A 19,856-nucleotide genomic window follows, 5' to 3' on the forward strand; every position below is an offset into this window, starting at 1 on the left:
AACCATTACTGACGCAAGTTTGAGCAGAAATCAGTACGAGTGAGTATGGAGCTCTAGTCAACCCATCACCGTAAGGCGTGAACCACATGGAGCGTTTTTGCACGCGATTCGTGTGCTTCGGCGTTGCGCGTGCGATTTTTTTCATGCCCGCGTCGACGCGCGCGGCAGCTTTCGCCTCGCTTAGAAAGTGATGCGCGACACGTGAGGCAGTGGGAGGAGCCTGACAACTTACACCAATGGGGAGGCGTGTGCCTCATGGCGGCAGTTTCGAAAGTCGAGACAGCCGGCTGGCTCCACCGGAGATGTTTAGGCATACACCTTGGCAGATATTGCATGAGCGCTTTCACTAGTGTAGAGGATGATGCTTTACAGTACCGTTTTCGCTCACATTATAAGCTTTTTTACTCCACAAGCAACTTCGTGTGTGCCTTGGGTGGCATTTTAGAGAGCGCTTAGAAGTGGTCGCTCGAGCTCCCCTCACCACTTCGCGGCCAAAGCCTCCGCGGGCCGTGCAGTGTGCAGTGTGCGAGTGGTTACGCGGGCAGCAGCATAAAGTGTGCCTATGGCGTGCGCAGTGCATTTTTGCGAGCAGAAAACGCTCCATGTGGTTCATGCTTTACACATGTTTGTTAGTACTAATGAGTGTGAGAAAGTGTGCGCCTGTGCATGTTCACCATGATTACTGAAGTCATTCTCTGCGTGCATTCATTTGGGAGTACACGATCAAGCGGGTCCTCATTTTTAGTCACTCAGTACCGTTGCTCCCATTAGTTTTGGACGCAAATCGCTCTCATGAGCGAGCATGCAAACCAGCAAGGTGAGGCACTGACAACTTCAAAACAAGCGGTTCCTCTGTCCCCCCCCTCCCTCGGTCACCTGGCGTCGACGCGGTGCATGGTCTTGAGCAGGTCCTTCTGCCGGAAGCGGATCTCCACGGTGCCCTCCGGTTCCAGGACCCCTCCACGGCTGTCCGGGTCGGCGTACATCTCCATGTGCTGCGGGTTGATGGCCGCGTCCACCACGGCCCACGCGCCGCCCCGCAGCTCCCCGTACGGCGGGATGTACACCAGCACGGGCTGGCGGTACGTGTGCAGCGCATCCACGATGTACGCCCCAAACTTGAGCACCTGGTCGTACATGTCTGCGACGCAGCGGAGGGGACAAGAACTCATGAGGATCGAGTTGAAAGACCCCGAATTCACTTCTTGATGTAATCATCTTGAGGCGGTTTTCATAAAAAGAGTAGGCGACAAGTGCACGCCGTCACTAGCATTAAGTGACAAAGAAATGTCGTTCCTAAAACACAGCGTGTAGTTTTAGCACGTGCTATTGTTCTTCCCTTTTTACGGCTTGGTCTGCGCCTGGCATGCGCGCACGTGCATTACGATCCCCTTGGTTGTTGTCTTGAGGCTGGAGAAGATATGTTGTCAACTATCGGCAGTGTTGTGCTTGCTCACGCTAGCCACTGTCACCACCTTCTACACTTGTTAGCATGATTATACCTCGGTTGTTATTTTTGTTGTTGTTGTTTCCGTACAGATTAGTCATGCATAAATTAGTGTGGTTTCCTTTGAATAAACAGTTTGAAGTTGGCGCCTGTATCTGATCTTCTTTCATTCGTCCACGTCTAGTTTGTGCACCAGTCAGCCATGAGAAAACTTTACCTTAATTTCACATTCGGGTTTCATGCGCCGTAGCTATACACCTGGGCTATGAAGCAGTGTGCTACCTGAGGAACTTCAATGTGTACCGATTTGATGACACACGAGTTTTCATTATTCCCCTCCAACGAGAGAACGCCCACTCCGGCCATCGCATCTAATCCCCGACCTTGTGCGCAGCAGCACAACACTTTAGTCACCAACCCGCAGCGGCAGGCATCTAGCCACACTTAAAGAGCAAGTCAAGCTTTATTTTTGCGCTCTCACTGAGGCGCTCACCTTTCATTCCCCCCGAGAAGCCTCGCCAGTTGGCAAAGACAAACAGGGGAAGTTCCTCGCGGTTGAAGTCGTTGATCGCCTGTGCCGTCTTGTAGGCCGAGTCTGGGAACCACACCTGGCCGGCTTGCGAGAGCAGCTGCGTGTTTGTCAAGACCATTAATTAACTTGGTGCCACATTGGCATGCCCTCAATCCCGTCAATCCGACTTTCAATAGCAACTATTTGACAGCAAGCGCTATTAGTGATGCCATGCTAAGGCCTACGAATAACCCAGAGTCTACAGGCCTTCTTCTGGAATGCAACTTTGCAGAAGTGTATGCCAGCTTTCTATTGGCCTGATCCCCTCAATTTTGATAATTTTAGAGTGGCACTCAATAGGCGTCTGCTCTTTTCATTCTAATTTGCTGCTACAATTAGGTCTCAAATGGCCTGCCGCTCAACGTTGTAAAATCCAGCTGCCAATGTTAAACACTAAAGACTACAACTCACCTGAAAAAAACGGGAAAAGTAGCCTATTCAAGCACCATGATTATAAGCAACACACATGCACACAATATGTGCCTGTCATGTACACTGTGAAGGACAATGCATTATGCCAAAGGCTGCCATACAGCCATAAAAAAATTGATTCACTTAAATAAGGGGGCATTTCGACATGAAACAAAGTTTAGGCTTAACAACATATGGGTAGAAGTCAGTCGGTACTCTTTCTTAAACCACCTTTAAGTGCAGAAAAGACCCCACGAAAAACAAGACAAACAAGGACAAGCGCCATCCTTGTCTGTCACATCTTTTCGTTTTTGCTGGCTTAACGGTGGTTTAACAAAGCTTAGCCTTAGTGATGTGTTACTGAAACTAGTGCAACTGCCAAACAACCCGCATGCAAGTCCAAACGTGAGAGGCAGCTCACGACGTTACTTTGAACAGCAGAGGGAATAGAGGCGCACCTTGGCCTCCGAGTCGAGGTTGGCAGGGTCGGCGGGGATGTCGATCTCGACCGTGCGCGTCTCGACCGCGACGACCCCAACGGGCACGCCACCAAGGCGCGCACGACCGCAGACGACCGTCTGCGCCCACTGCTGCATCACCTCCATGAAGGAGCCGCGGTCGAAGAAGCCGTCTTCCCAGAATCCAGGCAAGTCTGCAAAGTGGATAAAGAAACCGGTGAGACTGGATGCGTAACTTTGTAAACAAAGCCGCAACCTCTACACGTGCCTCCGAAAGTATTTGGGACACGAGTTCGTAAATTTTTAAACCAAGTTTTTTCCGCTCGGGGAGTTTACCGGTAGCCAGTTAAAGACCAGAGGCAATTCTTCCCTCGCTGCATAGACTAGCAGGCAAGCCCCACAGCATAGAAATTTAAAGGAACCATGCAGACAAAACACAAGTTTGGTTAATTCAAAAGATTGACTACTTAGAATCATACTGACCCCTTTAAACGTAAACTTCGCTCAAATAAGCTATATAATTAGAAAAAAATGGAATGACCATGCGATCCACTAGCTCATCTCCAGCACCAGAACCTAAGATGTCATACCAGTCAGCTCTGCGATTGGCAGAGGCGGGAAAAAGCAAACGCAAATTAGCATTGCTTATAAGCTTGCCGAACGAGCTATTTGCGCTTATATTTAGGGCACATTCTTTTTATAGCAGTTAGCAGTAAGAATGGTGGGGTAAATGGGGGAATATACGAAAGTACACCTTAGTAGTACTGATGCGTACTGCTGTTGGTACTGGGCACACTATGCTTGTTTAAGCTGCGCAGCACTGCGGCGCTTTAGAGTTGTCTCAGACGACACTGGCCCATTGGCGTAAGCAATGGTGTCTTACGTGACCATATTTGTCGAGTGAACCCCATGTTTCACAAGATGTTTATTTTCTACCTTAACAAAAACAAGCCAGGTACAAATACGGTCAAAAACAAAGGCAGAAAACGGCCAGCCGTGGTATGGTGGTGCCATCTAGGTAAACAAGGCTCCCCACCACATATGCCATCATTGCAGACGTCACGAAAACACACGATTTGGCGGGAAAATCAAAATTTTAACTTAAATTGATCAATTTGTCAGTGAATAAAGCATCGTTTACTTCCGGACAAGCACTGAAGGCACCACAGAACATGAAATCTTTCGAATATAAAACAAACTTGTATTTGTCTGCATGGCACCTTTTTAAGTTGTGAGCTTCTGTTGTAATTGTGTTTGAACGCCCCCATAATTTATACACCAGGCTAATTCACAAATCTTCCAGCGCTCATTTTTCCCTGCTCGCTATGAAAATCGATACAACATTTACAGTAGATTGGAGGACTGGTACACGTTTGGCGAATATGCACCCGACCAGTTTCAGCACTGCTGAGCATGTGCGGGGGTACCGGTCATTGCCTGGCTACCGTACTTGGACCAGCTCACCGGTCTGCCGCAACCATCTACCATCTACCATCAAGCGCACACACTCACTTGGACTGTCCCGTCCAGCCAGAAGCCACCTCGGGTCGTACGGGACCTTGGATGGGGTGTAGACGACGTCCCGGTCGATGGGGTCGAGGGGCTCCACGATGGGAAGCTTGGCTCCTTTGCACTGGAATGCAAGCACGGAAGCAGCGATGTTTAGAACCTCGTCCATCAACCCACTTTGATACGCTAGGGAACGCACACAAGATCGGCACCACAGTTCCATTTCAGACTGTCCACGAGCTTCATTCAATGCATGGACACAAAGCTTTACTCGCTGTAAGAACGTGGAGCTCCACAATCCATGCAAGTTAGAGCTGAAGGGATTTAAAAGCAGTACCATATCTATGGACCGGGTTCAGCATGAAGCAGCAATAGTAGAAGAGGAAACGCAACTGCATTAAAAATGCTCAACATGGTTAACATTATCGACATATATATGTGTACCATCACGATTAGTCCTCAACTGCCAGGGCACATAGGCCACAACGACGGGGTAGAAAAGTTACCGATGCATTCTTAGTTCTTCCTTGTGATAGTGACCAGTGTGATAAAAGTACCACCGTTCTACCCTGAACAATAAAAAAATGTAAACGCAGGACTTCCTCAGAACTGCGTTAAACAAGTTTTGAGTGCTCCTGTCAGCTCAACAAAAATTTACCATCGCTTCTTAAAGTTGAAAGAAGCGCGAAAGCTTTGTAGCATCAAACCTACGTTAAGACCTTAGCTAAAAGTGCATCCAATCGATCCAGACCCAAATTCGACGGTTTCTTGCGTTCTGAGTAAACTCATCTGCAAAAACTCTAAATGTATACCGATACGCGAGTTATGAGATAAAAGTACACGTTTGTACTCCATGATCGATGTGTGTATTGTCTTATCTAGAACCATTCTTTTTTTGCGATTTTTATGTAACCATGGAAGCCGAGTATACACACACGCTCCGAGTGTCCAGAGGTCTTAATAAGGCCCTTTTGGTCGACCAACTAGTCTACAAGGAAATGCATGTTTTATTGGCAGGATGCCATTGGTCCCACTAAGAAAGCTTCCACTTTAAAAAGAGTAGTTCAAACCTAACCCAGACAAGCCCCACACTTCTTTTTCAAGTTTGGTAAAACAAAGGTTCAAACCGCTAGCATCCGATTCCTCCCCTCCACTTTTAGTGTTCCACCAAGTGGAGGTCGTTCAGAAGGGGGCAAAGGTCACGACCCACCTTGGGCATGTAGGAGAGCCACTTGAGCATCACATAGGTGCCCTCCAGGTCGTCGTGGACGGTCACGTGCGAGACTCCGTTGGGGTACATGATTTGCACCCCGCCCAGTTGGTTGTTGGACGTGTACACCTCACGGCCCAAAAGCTGCAAACGCGGGAAGACAAGACTTTGCAGGCTGCTTCGGCATATTGCACCGAACACTAATCTAGAGGTACAAAACAAAGACATTTAAGGGAGCACATGGGTCTTAAAACGATGTCTTTTAATTTTCGAGTAAACTCTGTGAAACTTGTCAGTCTTGCTGCTTTTTTCTCACTGATTTAGGATATGCCATTACTGTACTTTCCCAATTCTAACGCGCACTTTTTTTCCGGAAAAATAGGTTGAAAAAACGCATGCGCGTTAAATCGGATACAAAACCAAAACTACCGAAACTGGAAATTTCGTCCCACCCATCGCCATAGCCATCTCAAGATGGCGCCAAAGCTTGTAGAAACGATTTTTCAGACGCAGGAAGCATATGCACCTCGGTTTTTCTATCGGCGATCACACAAATCGTCAAATCGTTCCACTTACGCGCTTGATAACAGAAATGGCAGCAGCGGCTCTGACGCGTTCAAAACGAGCGGTCGGCTGAAGCGTGCGCCTCTGGAGAAGCTCGCGGGATGGGCGTGCGAGGCGTGGGCCACGATCCCATCGACAATGGTTGAACGTTCGTTCAGAAGTATTTCATCGCGAACGAACTTGAAGGCACCGAGGACGAGATGTTGTGGTCAGCGGAGAGCGACGAGGAGTGAGATGAGTGAGATTACTTCGGGAAATAAATTGCCAGTTTCTCTTGCATTCGTTTTTCTTGCTCATGTTCCGTGCGCATTACAATCGGGGGTGCAAGTTTTTTCGTTTTTTTCCCCTGGAAAATCGGGTGCGCGTTAGAATCGGGTAAGTACGGTATTTTTTCAGTTGGTCAATGAGCTCCCAAGATAATTAGAGATAGATAGCCATTTTTGGTCAAACAATAGGCAGAACAGTGTTGGTCATAAAACTGCAATCTTTATATTTTCCAATACTATGAACCCTAGTGAATGCAATAAGAGAATCGGTTTTTTGATGGATTGCTTGGAACTCATTTTACAGCTCATTAACCTTTGGTGGCACCAGTGGCAAGGAACCATTTTGAGTGCCCATTTCAAACACCAAAGTTTAATGAGCTGTAAAATTAGTTCCAAGCGATGCATCGAAAAACCGATTCTCTTATTGCAGTCACCAGGGAAAATATAAAGATTACAGTTTTATGACCAACACTGTTTTGTCTATTGTTTGACCAAAAATGGCTAATTATCTCCAATTATCTTGGGAGCTCATTTACCAGCTCAAAAAAAAAAAACCATGGCATATTCGAAATCAGTGGGAAAAAAACTGCAAGTCTGACAAGTTTCACAGAGTTTACTTGAAAACTAAAAGAAGTTGTTTTAAGATCAGTATCCCCCCTTAACGTGCGCCGAAATCTCGAACACGAGATACTATTAGCTCGTGTAACACTGTCACGAACCCTTTATTGTCAATGAAAAGTGAATTGCGGACCGCTGAACCCACCTTGTTTAGGGCGCCAGCTCCGGTGAGGATGATGTGCGAGTTCTCCAGCTGGATCACACGTTGTCCGAGACGAACCAAGTAGGCTCCAATTCCGATGGCTCGGCACGTCACCTGCACACGTGACGAAGCGTTTCCAATTCATTCTTAGCTCACACAACTAAAGCAAGCAATTTTTTTTTTTTCACAAGTCATGAACTTGCACGTATTCCTAGCTGAGCTAATTTCCTTTTATCCCTCACACCAAATCCCTACTTGTATGGAGACTTGTGTCGTCGCCAATAAATATCCAATACACTCCAATCCAACCCAATCAAAAAGTTCTGTTGTGTGGGGACTTGGGCTTGAACAGTTTTTTTCGTCTAAAAGTTAAATTTGAAGTGGATCGCATGGTATCCCTCAAGGACTTCCTTTCACGCCAACGCTTTTTGCCCGACTTACTGTTAGATTACCTGAATGTCAATCAGCTACCAAGCCTAACTCCGTTCCCTCTATAACTGAGCGCCATTTTCCTAAAGTAGCAGAGGGAGGCATGCGCCATAAAGCTCCCGTAATGTGTACACAAATCAAGTGAATGCGACTTACCAAGCTGATGGTGACTATCTCCTCGTATGCCTGGGATGTCTCACCAGCAATGAGACCAGCGTACTTCAGGTTCTCCACGCCGAGACCGTCAACTTTGCCTGAAATCAAAGCGAGAGGGGTATTGCTCAGCAACATTTTGAGAGAAGGAGGCGAACTTTAGCAATGCTTGATGTCAGGCTAGGTGGTGTAACATCTTTTGAAAGGGTTGTGTTGGGTACGTTATGTTGTACAAAGTATATGCTTTATGTGGCAGTTTTATTGAACAGTACCCAGCGCAACCCTTTCAAGAGAAGGGAGGAGGGGTGGGGGTTCCAATAGAAAATACAATTTTGATATAAGTACACACAAAGGATTGTGAGGGTACTTGCTAGTGACACCGTTCACCTGCCAGTTACCTATGTGACACCACTGTACCGGTAAAGACGAGAGGGAACAACCACAGGCCGAATAGTAAAAAAATTAGCATGCTTCAGAATGAGAACCTTAAATCTTTGCTTGCTTGATGGAATGGGCAGAGGGACGACCTAACGAGTCAGCTGAAAAGGGGCTAATGAGTTTTACTTCTCTTTTCGCGCAGGATTTCAGCGTCTGTGTTTCTAACGCCGAAAACTACGCCAGAGGAAAGTGCATTTGCCCAAGTAATTTTGGAAAAGCAACAGGAGCAATCAGTAGAGGTACTCTTTGAAACTGAACATACAGTAACCAAGTCATGGAAATGTAGCTGCACAGAAAAGAAACAGACAAGAAAAAAGCAAACAGAAGGAAACAGAACAGGACGCACCAATGATGTTGGTGATCTTGTAGCGCTTCTCCCCTTCATCGTCAATGAGCTCCGCATTGACAGAGTTCATGGCACTGACCTTCTTGAAGTTCTCCGGCGTCAGGTACAAATACCGGTAACCCTAAAGCAAAGTATTTTTCAGGGAAAAAAAAAAAGCAAGGTATATTTTAGGTATGAATCCCAAGGTACATCCAGCAAGAACACAAAACACACACACGTGGCAAACAACCGCAGAACGTAATTGTTTTATTTTTCTCCAGAGTGCGAGTAATAGAAAGGTTACAAGCAGATTAGCAACAAGTTCATTAAAAGACCCTCACAAGCTCAAACCACCCTTTTGTTGTGTCATTTATTAAGAAACACCAATTAATTTTCTTCTCTGAATTGAGTTCATAGCCAACATCCCCCGGTATCCCTCAAGCATTTAAACTTGCACCTATGCTTAGCATACAACTGGCACTAAAGCATATAAAAAACAAGAATGTACCACCTCCTACTTCGGGTAAGTTAAGTTTTTTTTTCTTCTCTAAGTTGAATTCATAGCTAACCTCACCAGTATTTCTCAAGCATTTCACCTTGTGCCAACAATTTTCGTACAACTTGCTGTCAAGTGCATCTGAATGTCACTCAGCAACCGAGTCTGAGTGAAATAGGTGACAAAAAAAAAAAAAAAAAAAGTCCTGACCATATGGGGACTTCGAGGTCGACTCAGGAGATATTCATAAAACTGAAGCATCCCGTCATTTATTCACCTCAATGCCACCTAATTTTACCAGCCCATTCATAAACACAAAAAATAAAATAAAACACGAATGCACAACCTCCTACCTGCAATAAGCTTGACCAGTTTTTTTCCTTTTAAAAGTTAAATATGAAGTTGACGTTACAAGGTATACCTCAAGGACTTCCTCTCAGGCCAATGCTTTTAGCCCGACTTACTATTAGGTCTCTTGAATGTCAATCAGCTACCAAGCCTAACTCGGCAAGACACAATGCAACACCCATGCCAATGCTTTTTGTCGGACTTAGTCACGTGCACCTGAATGTCAGGCAACCACACCGTCTAGTTTAGCGAAAGACACAATGAAAAGATGTTGTCCTGACCTTGTCGGGGATTTCGGGGTCGACCCAGGCGATGTTGAACAGGTGCTTGAGCTCCTCTGCCAGGCCGATCCTGGCCCCGCTGTTCGCTGAGATGTAGAGCCGAGGGATTCCCAGTGCTCGCGCCCTCTCCGATGCTTTCTGCGAGTTGAGAGAAAGAAAGCATTGTCTGGATTAGGCACACTGCCCTGTAACATTGCTAGTCGTATAGTAGTATGGCACAACCAGAAATTGAAGGTGATGAAAGAGCAGTCATGATGGGAGCCTTTTTTCAATCACTGGCAACACCTACTACTCTCCAACTAGCAGGACGGCCAGAGAAAGCAATTTCATTGCCTTCTTAGTTCTGCAAGATGCCTGCTATTAACTCGACATAACCGTGCAGTACCCCTCTTTTATGAATATTGAAGCATTACGTGGTCAATTATGCTGGTAATACAGAAGCACCCTGTGCCTGGAAACGTGTTCCCTGTGCATTTCGTCTGATACATGTGCATTAGCTCAAGTTGGGATCAAATTAAGCATCTGCTGCTCAGGAATGCCACAGTGCCTCCCAGGATGATAACTGGGACCAAAACAAATTGCCCTCCAATCTGAAGCCTATACAGAGCAGTACAGGACCTATCCTGCAGCCATACAGCTGCGTTGCGGTAAATGCTGCGTGGTGTTCCGGCACTAACGCATCCATGTACAACTTGCAGAGACGCAAAAAAAGGTTTTGTCCCACACTCACGAGGAAGAGGATGTCCTCCGGAGGTCCAAAGGTGCCCAGCAGGAAGGTGATGTCGTTGGCAATGACGATGATGTCACGACCCTCGGGATACTCGGGAGTCACAATCGTCATGCGCCAGGCCACCATGCCCACCTAAAGATTAGCACACCGGGGATTAGAGGGGTGCAGTCGGATTGCAAATGGCTCTGCTAGTCGCACTACCAATGTCCCACCAATGTCCCAACATCCTATTAATGTCCTACAAATATCCTACAAATGTCCTACCGCTAGAACTACTGCACAATGAATAAATAAAAACAGAAAGATGGCAGAGTGTCGCCACTCACGTCGTTCTCTCCAGGTAGTCGTTTCTGCTCGACCAATCGGCCCTGGGCATCCAGCACCAGCTCCACACAGCTGAGCAAGGAGTCCGGCACATCCTGGCCTGGCCTCATCTCCACATGCTCTTCCCAGAGACGCAGAAGGGCCTGCATTTTGGGAGACGGAGACAGTGCGTCAGCAATGATTTCTGAAGAAAATGAGCTGAGCTGTTTTCTGAAGCTGAGCTGTTTTCGGCAGGGTCCTTCTTGCGACGAAAGCACCAGGCATACAGTACACCGGTCGGCTGCTGTGCCGCCTCAGTGCACTGGCCTTCCTGCTGGTGAGGCAACTAAATTGTTGTTTGGTAGCTGCTTCTCCCGTTATTTCTGTATATACTTCTTTGTGCCTGAATGGGTTCTTTAGAAACTAAAACTGTGCATGCCTCTGATCGTCTGCTGACAGCCAGAGTTTTTCAATAAACTCCAGTTGCAAAACTGTGCTTGAGAGTTTGGGTGGCGTAGGCCTCCCTGCTGCTTCATAGAAGCTGAAGCGCAAGTGTATTGGCGCGGTGCCTGGGAGACAAAAACTGAACTTTGCTAGCACAACTTAACAAAATAAAGCTTGCCTTTCAAATTCGAAAACACTAACATATTTGACTTCCCCCCTGCTTGCCCCTGTTTGCCTCAGTGCTGGGGGGGGGGGGCAACTGTGGCCTGGTTTTTTATCCATGGGGCCTATGGGGGGGTTTCGCAACTGGTGCATATTGAGGAACTCTGACCCACAGCCACAAACACAAGGTCTCTTTTTTTTTTGCCGGCTCAGAGCGGGTTTAAGCAGGCAAAAAAAAAAAAAAGAGAAAAACCAACACACACACACACACAAGAGAGAGAGAGAGAGAGAGAGAGAGAGAGAGAGAGAGAGAGAGAGAGAGAGAGAGAGAGAGAGAGAGAGAGAGAGAGAGAGAGAAAGACGGACCTGTCGGAACATGTCGGGGAAGTCGTAGACGTAGGTGGTGCCATTGGACTGTGCCTGGAAGCGCTTCTGCTGCAGGTAGTCCTTGGTGAGGTAGGGCGTGGAGATGGGGAGGCCGTGCAGGGCTCCCCCTGGCCTCTGGGCCGCGCTCCCTCCCCAGGCCTCAAATTGCACCCGGCCCGTCTCGGGGTCCAACCGCTCCTTGTACAGTGCAATGTCCAGGTAGTAGCCACTCTCGTTGGCCAGGAACAGCCGGATGGGCACGCACTTGCCATTCAGGCTGGGGCTGGTTGGTTTACGGGTGGAATAGGAGAGGGACGGGTGCACCGTTAGGCGAGGGCAGCGGCAAGACATCACACAGCCCTATAAAAAGACTAGAGTAAGAAAGAGGCAGGTCGTGTTCTACAGCCCCAACAAAAGAGGGACTCAGAAGACATCTAAGCAATTTTTTAAGTATAGAATCGCCAAAACCACGTAAATCACATTGTTTGTTTTGAACAATACCCTACGATGCATAAGACACTGAGTATTCGATACAGTATTTGAAGCAATTATTTTTGTTGTTTTCCGAATATTTTAACACAATTCCGCCAGAAAATTTTCCTATACAGGACATCCCTACTTTGCACTCTTTGTCTTGGCTTCTGATTCAAACCAATTCACTCTAGAACAAGTCCTTTTAAAGGACATGTCTATCTTGTATCCTAGTGAGAACCTCGGCAAGCTCAGACTGAGGTTCAATTTCTCAGCAGTGCTGAGGGGGACCGAGGGGGTGTCGACAGGCAGGGGCAGTGGGAGGCTAACTGGTAATACCCGACAGAGGAAAAAAAAAAAAAAAAAAAAAAAAAAAAAAAAACACACAAGAAAAGCATTGATCCTGCATCCTGGTTAGGACATGTCCTGCACCGTGCTTCTTCTAGGCGACCTTAAACTGGTGCTGCAAGAATTGCTGTCATTCATTTAGGACTGCATAACAAATGAGACGAGAGAGAAGAAAATAAGGTTCGGGTTGGACTGATAGTTGCGAAAGTTACTATTGCCCGGTAATAGCAAACAGTGCAAGCACGCAGTGGATGCAGGACAGTCGTTTATCCTTATCCAGAGTCCTGGGCGGTGTTTTATCTCGCATCCCTCATTGCAGTGATACAGGTACTGGACAAGTGAATTGACGTCCCCTTTCACTGATTATAATACACGGCCAGCAAACGCTTCAAAACTGCCAATGAATCAGCTGTAGCAGCAGAAGAAACATTCTAATCGAGCGATTTCAGCTCATTAAGGACATGCATCTAAACAAGCTGACAAGGCTCTAGCCTAGCCCATGCCACGCTGTTCTCAACAGGCTTTTTGCATGCATCCCCAAGTCATGCTATGCGCTGCCCGTACGCAGTCAAGTGTCAAACCCTTCACAGGCACCCACGTCACATTCTCCTTCAACTTCTCGACTGCATTTCTGAGCTGCATGCTACTACTACAGGCACGCACTGGCTGCGCTCAAGTGCTTTTAAATCGACCCTCTCAAAACTGGACGACGAAAGCATTGAAAATGCATGCAGAACACCATGGCACAGTGCAGCCATTACTGCTGAAGTAGAGCTCTTCAGGGGCCTTGGCAATAGGTAGCATAACAGCTTGCACAGGCATGCAATAATGACGGGCCACTGTAGATTGTGGTTGCTTTAATAAAAAGGAAAAGCGTTCCTTAAAAACTCCTCTCTGCAGCCTGACACTCTCCACAACGTCGTCCAAAATTTCTTTTCAATGTCTCACTGAAACCAAAGCACGACGTTCCGCAGCACAGCAAAGTGTTGCCATGCGCAAATTACAGAGAAAAACTGCAGCGTAAATATTTGGTTGTAATTATTTCGATACCTCGTTTTCGCTTTACGGCATCACAGCACAGGCTAAGCACAACGGACAGACAAGGCATAACCAGGAAGAGGGCGCCAAATTCGCGGCAGACAGAGAGGGCCGGTTTTTGCAGTGAAGCTTGCTTTGCCTCACTGATGGGGACCGTACGCGAAAACGCACTGTAGGAAATCCAACTTTACACAACGGGAAGGCACATGCTGATGATGGGTTTCCACAAAAGCACATCAAGTGCCTCAAAAGAAAAAAAAAACGCTTCCAATGGTCAGAATCGAACCTGGGTCCCTCTCGTTATGAAGCAGATGTCTATCCGATTGCGCCATTCCCTTTTAACCACCTTGCTCTTCAGAAAGGAGCTTTGATTTTTTCCTTGTTCTCTACCAGTTCTGGGCTACGCCTGCGTAGCAAGTGTGTTTTGTTGAAAACACCTACCAAAGAAGTGACAGCTAATTGCTGTCATCCTAGTAATAAAAAGTGTCTGGGGTTCCCTTTTCGTTCCGACGGAAGCTATTTCATCGTAGTCAGCTTTGAAATGGAGAAGGAGGATGGAGAAGGATGAGAAGAGGATAGAGATGAAGAGGTAGGTCAGTGGTTCTCAGCCATGACTACCCCGGGGACCCCTTTTGGGTTTGCGATAGTGATGGGGGACCCCACGATGGAGCGTATGTTGATCTGTGCCATAATGTCAAACAATTTGTACTTGAACCTGTAAGTCTTCTAGACACCTATATGCTGCCTTTTGTGGGTTTCTTTTCTGTGTCTTTCATAGCTGGCGTGTTGGGCAAAATGCAGATGTCAAAATATGTAAGATGTCAAAATATGTACCACGCGGAGAAGCTAAATGTACATTTAATCCGGCAGATCCACCTTTTTGCTTTGCAAGCAAATGCTGGCAAAATCGAGAGAAAAATGGCGGGTGAAACGTTTGGCGGGAAGCTTCGCGGACCCCTGAAATGCTATCGCGGACCCCCTGGGGTCCGCGGAGCCCTATTTGAGAACCACTGAGGTAGATGAAAAGGAAGAAGGCAACGAAGAAGATGAAGCAAACGAAGAATAGAACTTGATTAGGAAAAGGCTGAGGATGAAGAAAAAGAGCAGGCTGGAAAACAGAAAGAGAAGGATGAAGAGGAAGAAGAAGGGGTGACAAGTGGAAGATGAAGCTGAAGAGCCGGAGCAGCATGAAGAAAAGGAGGATGATGAAGAGGAGAAACAAGGAGGAGGGGTGAGAGAGCGGTTGCATCCCGCATTCCTCCAATCCGTGCCACTTGTGTCCGCTATCTTCATTCATGCCTAGCTCCTGCACTGTTGCCTGAAAACGAGCCACTCCAGAGTAGGTGCAACCATGCAACCAAACTGAGCGGCAATCTCTCAAAACTTCCCCGTTCCCCGTGCAAGAGGCACTTACACTCCGGGCCCGAGCATGTCCTCGGTGAAGACCATGCGGCTGGGGGTGGAACAGGGCTCGACGCCCCTAGCAGTGCGGCCAAGCATCATGCGTCCCGCATTTTTTATACCCATGCAGTGCACGAGGAGGCAGTGGCGGCAAGCCATGCACAGCATGGCAGGAGCAGGAGCAAGAGGTCAGAGGTCAGGCAGGCATGGGTCAGCAACAGCAGCAACATACACTCCAGGAACAACAAAAAGCCCTCCCAGCAAGCAGACCCCCGCAACAATAGAGCATGTCTAAAGTTGGGCAGACTGGAAACAGCATCGGGCATAGGACGAGTCCTTGGGGAACCCCAGTTTATTTTGTGGCATTAAGGGAGTGTGGGAGAAACCCCCAATAGCTCCCAGCTCAGAGACAGTTCAGATCTTTTGTAGCTTTACTTTATTGGGTGCAAATGCCCACAGCATGGTGAAAATTTGTGGTGAGCTCCATTCGATTGTTGCGAGTTCTGTGACAGCAAAAGCAAGCTGTCCCAAGTGCGACTGCAAACTGACTGACCAAGCATTTTTTATAAATTCATGAATAAAGAACTGGCTATAAAGCAAACTTACAAGCAAAAAAAAAAAAAAGCTTGAAAGCACTAGAAACTAAATTTTAATTTGTGCAGCATGCATCCCCTTGTGCACTATTTCAAAATGGACTGCATCAGCATAGCAAGTCAAGCATACACATCAAGAATAAATATCTTCCACACGCAAAATAATTGGAAGCCGCTAGACAATGACAAGAAAGCCTAATTTTTACTCAAAATAATATCCCATACATGCAATTGGTCAGGTAATTTCATTATTATGCTAATTTTCCATTTGGCAGTCGATGCCAGTGTGCATAATTGCAAACTGTGCCAAACACATAGGTTCTCTTGCAATAATAATAATAACAATAATTTTTAAAATTTAGATAAGCCACCAAGCAAGCAAGCCACGTAAAAGCATAAAGCAAACCTCCCACAGTGTTCAGCTATCACAAAAAACAGCACAGCATGCACAGACAATGAGCAGTCCATACCATACTGGTTTACAGTCCTAAACTAACTCCTTTCATCATGTCATAACGTGTAAAGTGCCACGCTAGAGTGCTCACCGGATGGTCATCTTGATTTCGGCTTGGAGGACTCTGAGCTTCCACAGCCGCGGGCCGTATCTCATCACCATATCCCGAACGTTTTCGGCAATCTAGGAGACAGAAGGGGAAACGGCATCAAACTTGTAACCGCTGGTGGTTACCGTCTGAGTGTTGAAACATGAAGAATTTGTTCACACTACAATCGTTGCATGAACATTACCAACACGGTTAGGTTTGGGAGAACAAAACAGTGCTCAAGTCACCATAGTCTTGGGCGACATCGTCCTCTCAAATTGGAGACGGTGATTTTGTGTGCTAAAACTACACCTATGAAGAGAGCCATGGTGGAGGCCACGGAAGAATTTGGACTACTTGGGGTTCATCTTAAACAGCCAAAATCACGTACACACAGGTGGTTCTTGTTCTCGCAATGCCTAAGCTACTGAGCCACAACGGCAGGCAGGCAAGCAAGCCAGATGTCATTCCTCGCTCACGGTTTTATGCAAGCTAAAAAGGGTTTTTAGCTTTGTCTAGCTTGATTCACAAAGGCAAGACAGAAGAGACATACCCTGGCCGGGTCCATAGTGACCTTGGGAACAAAGTTCAGGAAGATGTGGTTGCAGTCGGTCCTCTTGGCCTGCGAGGTAGACACACTCACGGTGAAGCTTCGGTCTGCGAGTCACTGAGTGACAAGGTATCAGCTCAATGGTGACTAAAGAGTGCACTCACCACCGGGTGGGTGAAGGCCACCTCAAGTTCATCCATGGCTTCGAGGAGAAGACGTTCGCCTTCGTTCTGCAGGTACTCGTACGACGCTTCCTGGAAGAAGTAGGTGAACGAGCGGCGAAAGAAGTTGAGTGCCCCAGCACTTTGTGGCGAGTTACCAGCGTAGCTGGGCACAGTAAAGGGTGTGCACAAAACAAGATGTGTTTGTTTGCACAACCTGCGACTGAGCATAGCTAATTAGCCGAGTAAAACTACCTCCGCCCACCCGTGCACGCCTCACCAGCAATGGGTGATGTGCGCACGCTTGACATGAAGGACACCAGTCACACATGAAATTGAGCCTTACCCTACCATCTCTAGCGTCTCGTCGTAAAGTTCTTCGTCTGTGTCTTTTCCATAAAATAGTCTATCACCCTGAACTACGCAGTGAATTCATTCAAGTGCCTCATTACATTTCTGCTCGTTTAGACCACTCAAATAAAGTCAGGATACCCCATGCACGGACTAACGCCTTCTCACAGTCATTTTTCATGCGGACAGCCACAGACTGGAACCACCTTCCCGACTCCATAGCCTGTATACAAAATCCGATATTGTTCAAAAACACCTTAGCTAACATTGTATATTAGGAATGTTTTGTACTTACCTGTCTCTAATTACTGTTTACTGTACTTATTTGCTTTGTTACGGTACTACACTACACGGTACTACAAATAAAAGTACAGTACTACAAATAAAAGTCCCCCAATTTTCCACAGTCGTTACTCACCTTGGTGATCAAGTCCGAGTGCCGGATGATGGCGCGAATGAAGAATCGGAAGTCAGACACTTCTTGACCTTTCGGTACCTGTGAAACACACGAGCCATGAAATCGCACCAAAAACACCAACCTTGCATCTAGTCAACAAATTACCCCGCCACACCGATTTCTGAAAACAGGAGCAAATGGAATAGTCTTGCTGCGCTTACCTTCAAGAGCAGACTCTGTAACCTTTCAGCATAGAGTTTGGAAATCTATCAGTAAAATCACGTGCCTTTGTGTGCATTGCAACAGCAGTTAGCAACGTTCCTCTCCTACTTGGCCTGGCTTGCCACGCGGCTTTTTTTGAAAGGGTGACACTTTTTTGTTATTAGTCTTGCTTCTAAACAATCCCCAACAAATAAATCTTTCGGAGCTCACTTTTTTATTGATCAAACAACTTTAAATCATTTTAGACTATTACTCCGGTTTTTTTTTGAAGCCACAGGCAAATTTCAAGCTTGATGGCAAGCCATGCCAAAGACAAAAAAAAAAAAAAAATCCCGGGCCATCTTTATTAACGTGATACCTGGGCAGGAGTGAAGCATGCAGTGTATAAGTGTATTCTTGGCGCCTTGGCGTTTTTTCTAATGGAGATGAAACCGTTGGGAGGTAGAGCTATACAGCTCTTCTGTAAAAGTCTCGTGTCTTTGAAGCACGACGCTCTCTATCGCGAGGCGTAAACGAGTGTCCCAGTGTTTTAGTATCGTGACTACGTGAGACGATGATTGGGACGACGACAGGAGACGCCAACAGCCCGCGCCCCTAACAGAAAGTTCCTACCCGGCACACGACAGCACGCTTGCCGAAGCACGCCTCGCCCAGTCACTAGCCCCAAATTAGCCTCTATACTCGGTTACAAGTCAAGAACGGCACCACCTCATGTAGTGTATCACTCCGCCAAAGCGCCGGACCCGTGACGTCAGTGCGCGCGCGTTTTGAAAGGGGTTTGCTACGAATGCGTGATATCGTCTGCCTTGTCTCACGCAGTTTGTTTGTCGTCACTGGAGTCGTTTATAAGCATATTAAGTCCAAAAAATCACGGGAACGGCTCACGCCATGTTCAAAATAGTCCCAGTAGCGCCCTACTTTCGCTGCGCGGAGAAACATCCGGCTACAGTGATAAGGCACAGCGGCAACTTCCGGTGCCGTTCTTAAAGGAGCACTGACACCAATTTTCGGCGTTAATATTATTGCACAGTTCGCTTCCTTCACTCAACAGAATACCCTGGCTGAAATATGAGCGGCCTGCGACGCGAAGAACATAGTTTAATTGGATCTCATTTATCGTACTGACGGAGCAGCGCGCGGAGCGGCACTCAGCAAATGGACATCAGCGTGACATCACTCCAGGAGAGGAAAAAGAAGTGACGCGACAGCGCTCGTCAAAAACGTGTGACGTCACTTCACGCGCACGGCCCCACGAGCGGCGAGCGGGCGCAACACCCTCTCAAGCGGGCGCCGGTGACGTCCGCACAAAGCGGTGAGGTCAAACCGGGAGGCTGTCATATGCGCCGTTCGGGATGAAAGCGCGGGAGTTTGAAACAAACGATTTTCAGGCCGTTCAATGTAATTAACTATCGCGCGCTGAAGTATTTGAAGTGCTGTTTCAGGTTCGTCAGACCATTAAGCATCGATAAAAGCAATAAAAGTGTAACATAAAATTTTCGTGTCAGTGCTCCTTTAAGTTGTCACCGAGTGTAGTATAAGTTAGTACGAAACTCTATGCTTAGGGCCACCATCCCACCAACAAAGCCGGTTTCTTGCTACAGCACACACACGCACCTTAGCCTTGCCCAGGTACAGGTGCATCTTCAGGTTGGAAGTGGGGATGGCTTCGAGGTCGTAGTTGCGCAACCGGTTGATCTCCAGCTGGAAGGCCAGGGCAGGCTCGAGGTGACGGTAGATGCGGTCTTCAATGTACTGCACAGCCAAGAGACCACAGCTCAGTTCAAAGACGGTCACTCCAGTTCGAACCGCTCTATGCTAAATCAGCGACCGACCCGCCGCGGTGGCTCAGTGGCTAAGGCGTTGCGCTTCTGAGCACGAGGTCGCGGGTTCAATTCCCGGCCGCGGCGGCCGCTTTTCTGATGGAGGGGAAAAGCAAAAACGCCCCCGTGTGTACGATATTTCGGCGCACGCTAAAGATCCCCAGGTGGTCAAAATTAATCTGGAGCCCTCCACTACAGCGCACCTCATCGCCTGCGTTGCGTTGGCGCGTTAAACCTTACAATCAATCAAATCTAAATCAGCGACCCAGTTCTTAGTTTGCATTGCCCTTA

General features: G+C 47.3%; 1 protein-coding gene across 10 annotated transcripts in view; it reads right to left on the reverse strand.

The window, feature by feature from the left end:
* Positions 1 to 19,856, reverse strand: part of Acc (acetyl-CoA carboxylase) — a 135,562-nt gene that overhangs the window by 10,081 nt on the left and 105,625 nt on the right. For 9 of the 10 annotated variants that reach the window (XM_077673972.1, XM_077673971.1, XM_077673976.1 and 6 more), the window contains 18 exons: positions 19,360 to 19,497; positions 17,545 to 17,622; positions 16,779 to 16,868; positions 16,618 to 16,686; positions 16,068 to 16,159; positions 14,943 to 15,008; positions 11,672 to 11,954; positions 10,723 to 10,863; positions 10,397 to 10,528; positions 9,667 to 9,804; positions 8,563 to 8,683; positions 7,782 to 7,879; positions 7,200 to 7,310; positions 5,607 to 5,750; positions 4,400 to 4,520; positions 2,888 to 3,081; positions 1,941 to 2,076; positions 877 to 1,141 (listed from right to left, as the gene is read on the reverse strand). In XM_077673972.1, coding sequence (XP_077530098.1) covers positions 877 to 1,141; positions 1,941 to 2,076; positions 2,888 to 3,081; positions 4,400 to 4,520; positions 5,607 to 5,750; positions 7,200 to 7,310; positions 7,782 to 7,879; positions 8,563 to 8,683; positions 9,667 to 9,804; positions 10,397 to 10,528; positions 10,723 to 10,863; positions 11,672 to 11,954; positions 14,943 to 15,008; positions 16,068 to 16,159; positions 16,618 to 16,686; positions 16,779 to 16,868; positions 17,545 to 17,622; positions 19,360 to 19,497 — 2,417 coding nt within the window. The remainder of the gene's footprint in view (positions 1 to 876; positions 1,142 to 1,940; positions 2,077 to 2,887; positions 3,082 to 4,399; positions 4,521 to 5,606; positions 5,751 to 7,199; positions 7,311 to 7,781; positions 7,880 to 8,562; positions 8,684 to 9,666; positions 9,805 to 10,396; positions 10,529 to 10,722; positions 10,864 to 11,671; positions 11,955 to 14,942; positions 15,009 to 16,067; positions 16,160 to 16,617; positions 16,687 to 16,778; positions 16,869 to 17,544; positions 17,623 to 19,359; positions 19,498 to 19,856) is intronic. The other variant, XM_077673973.1, reaches the window with a different exon arrangement.

This window comes from Haemaphysalis longicornis, unplaced genomic scaffold (assembly GCF_048455015.1).
Source record: "Haemaphysalis longicornis isolate Haplotype H1 unplaced genomic scaffold, Haemaphysalis longicornis Haplotype H1 scaffold_6, whole genome shotgun sequence".
In the NCBI taxonomy this organism is placed as follows: Eukaryota; Metazoa; Arthropoda; class Arachnida; order Ixodida; family Ixodidae; genus Haemaphysalis; species Haemaphysalis longicornis.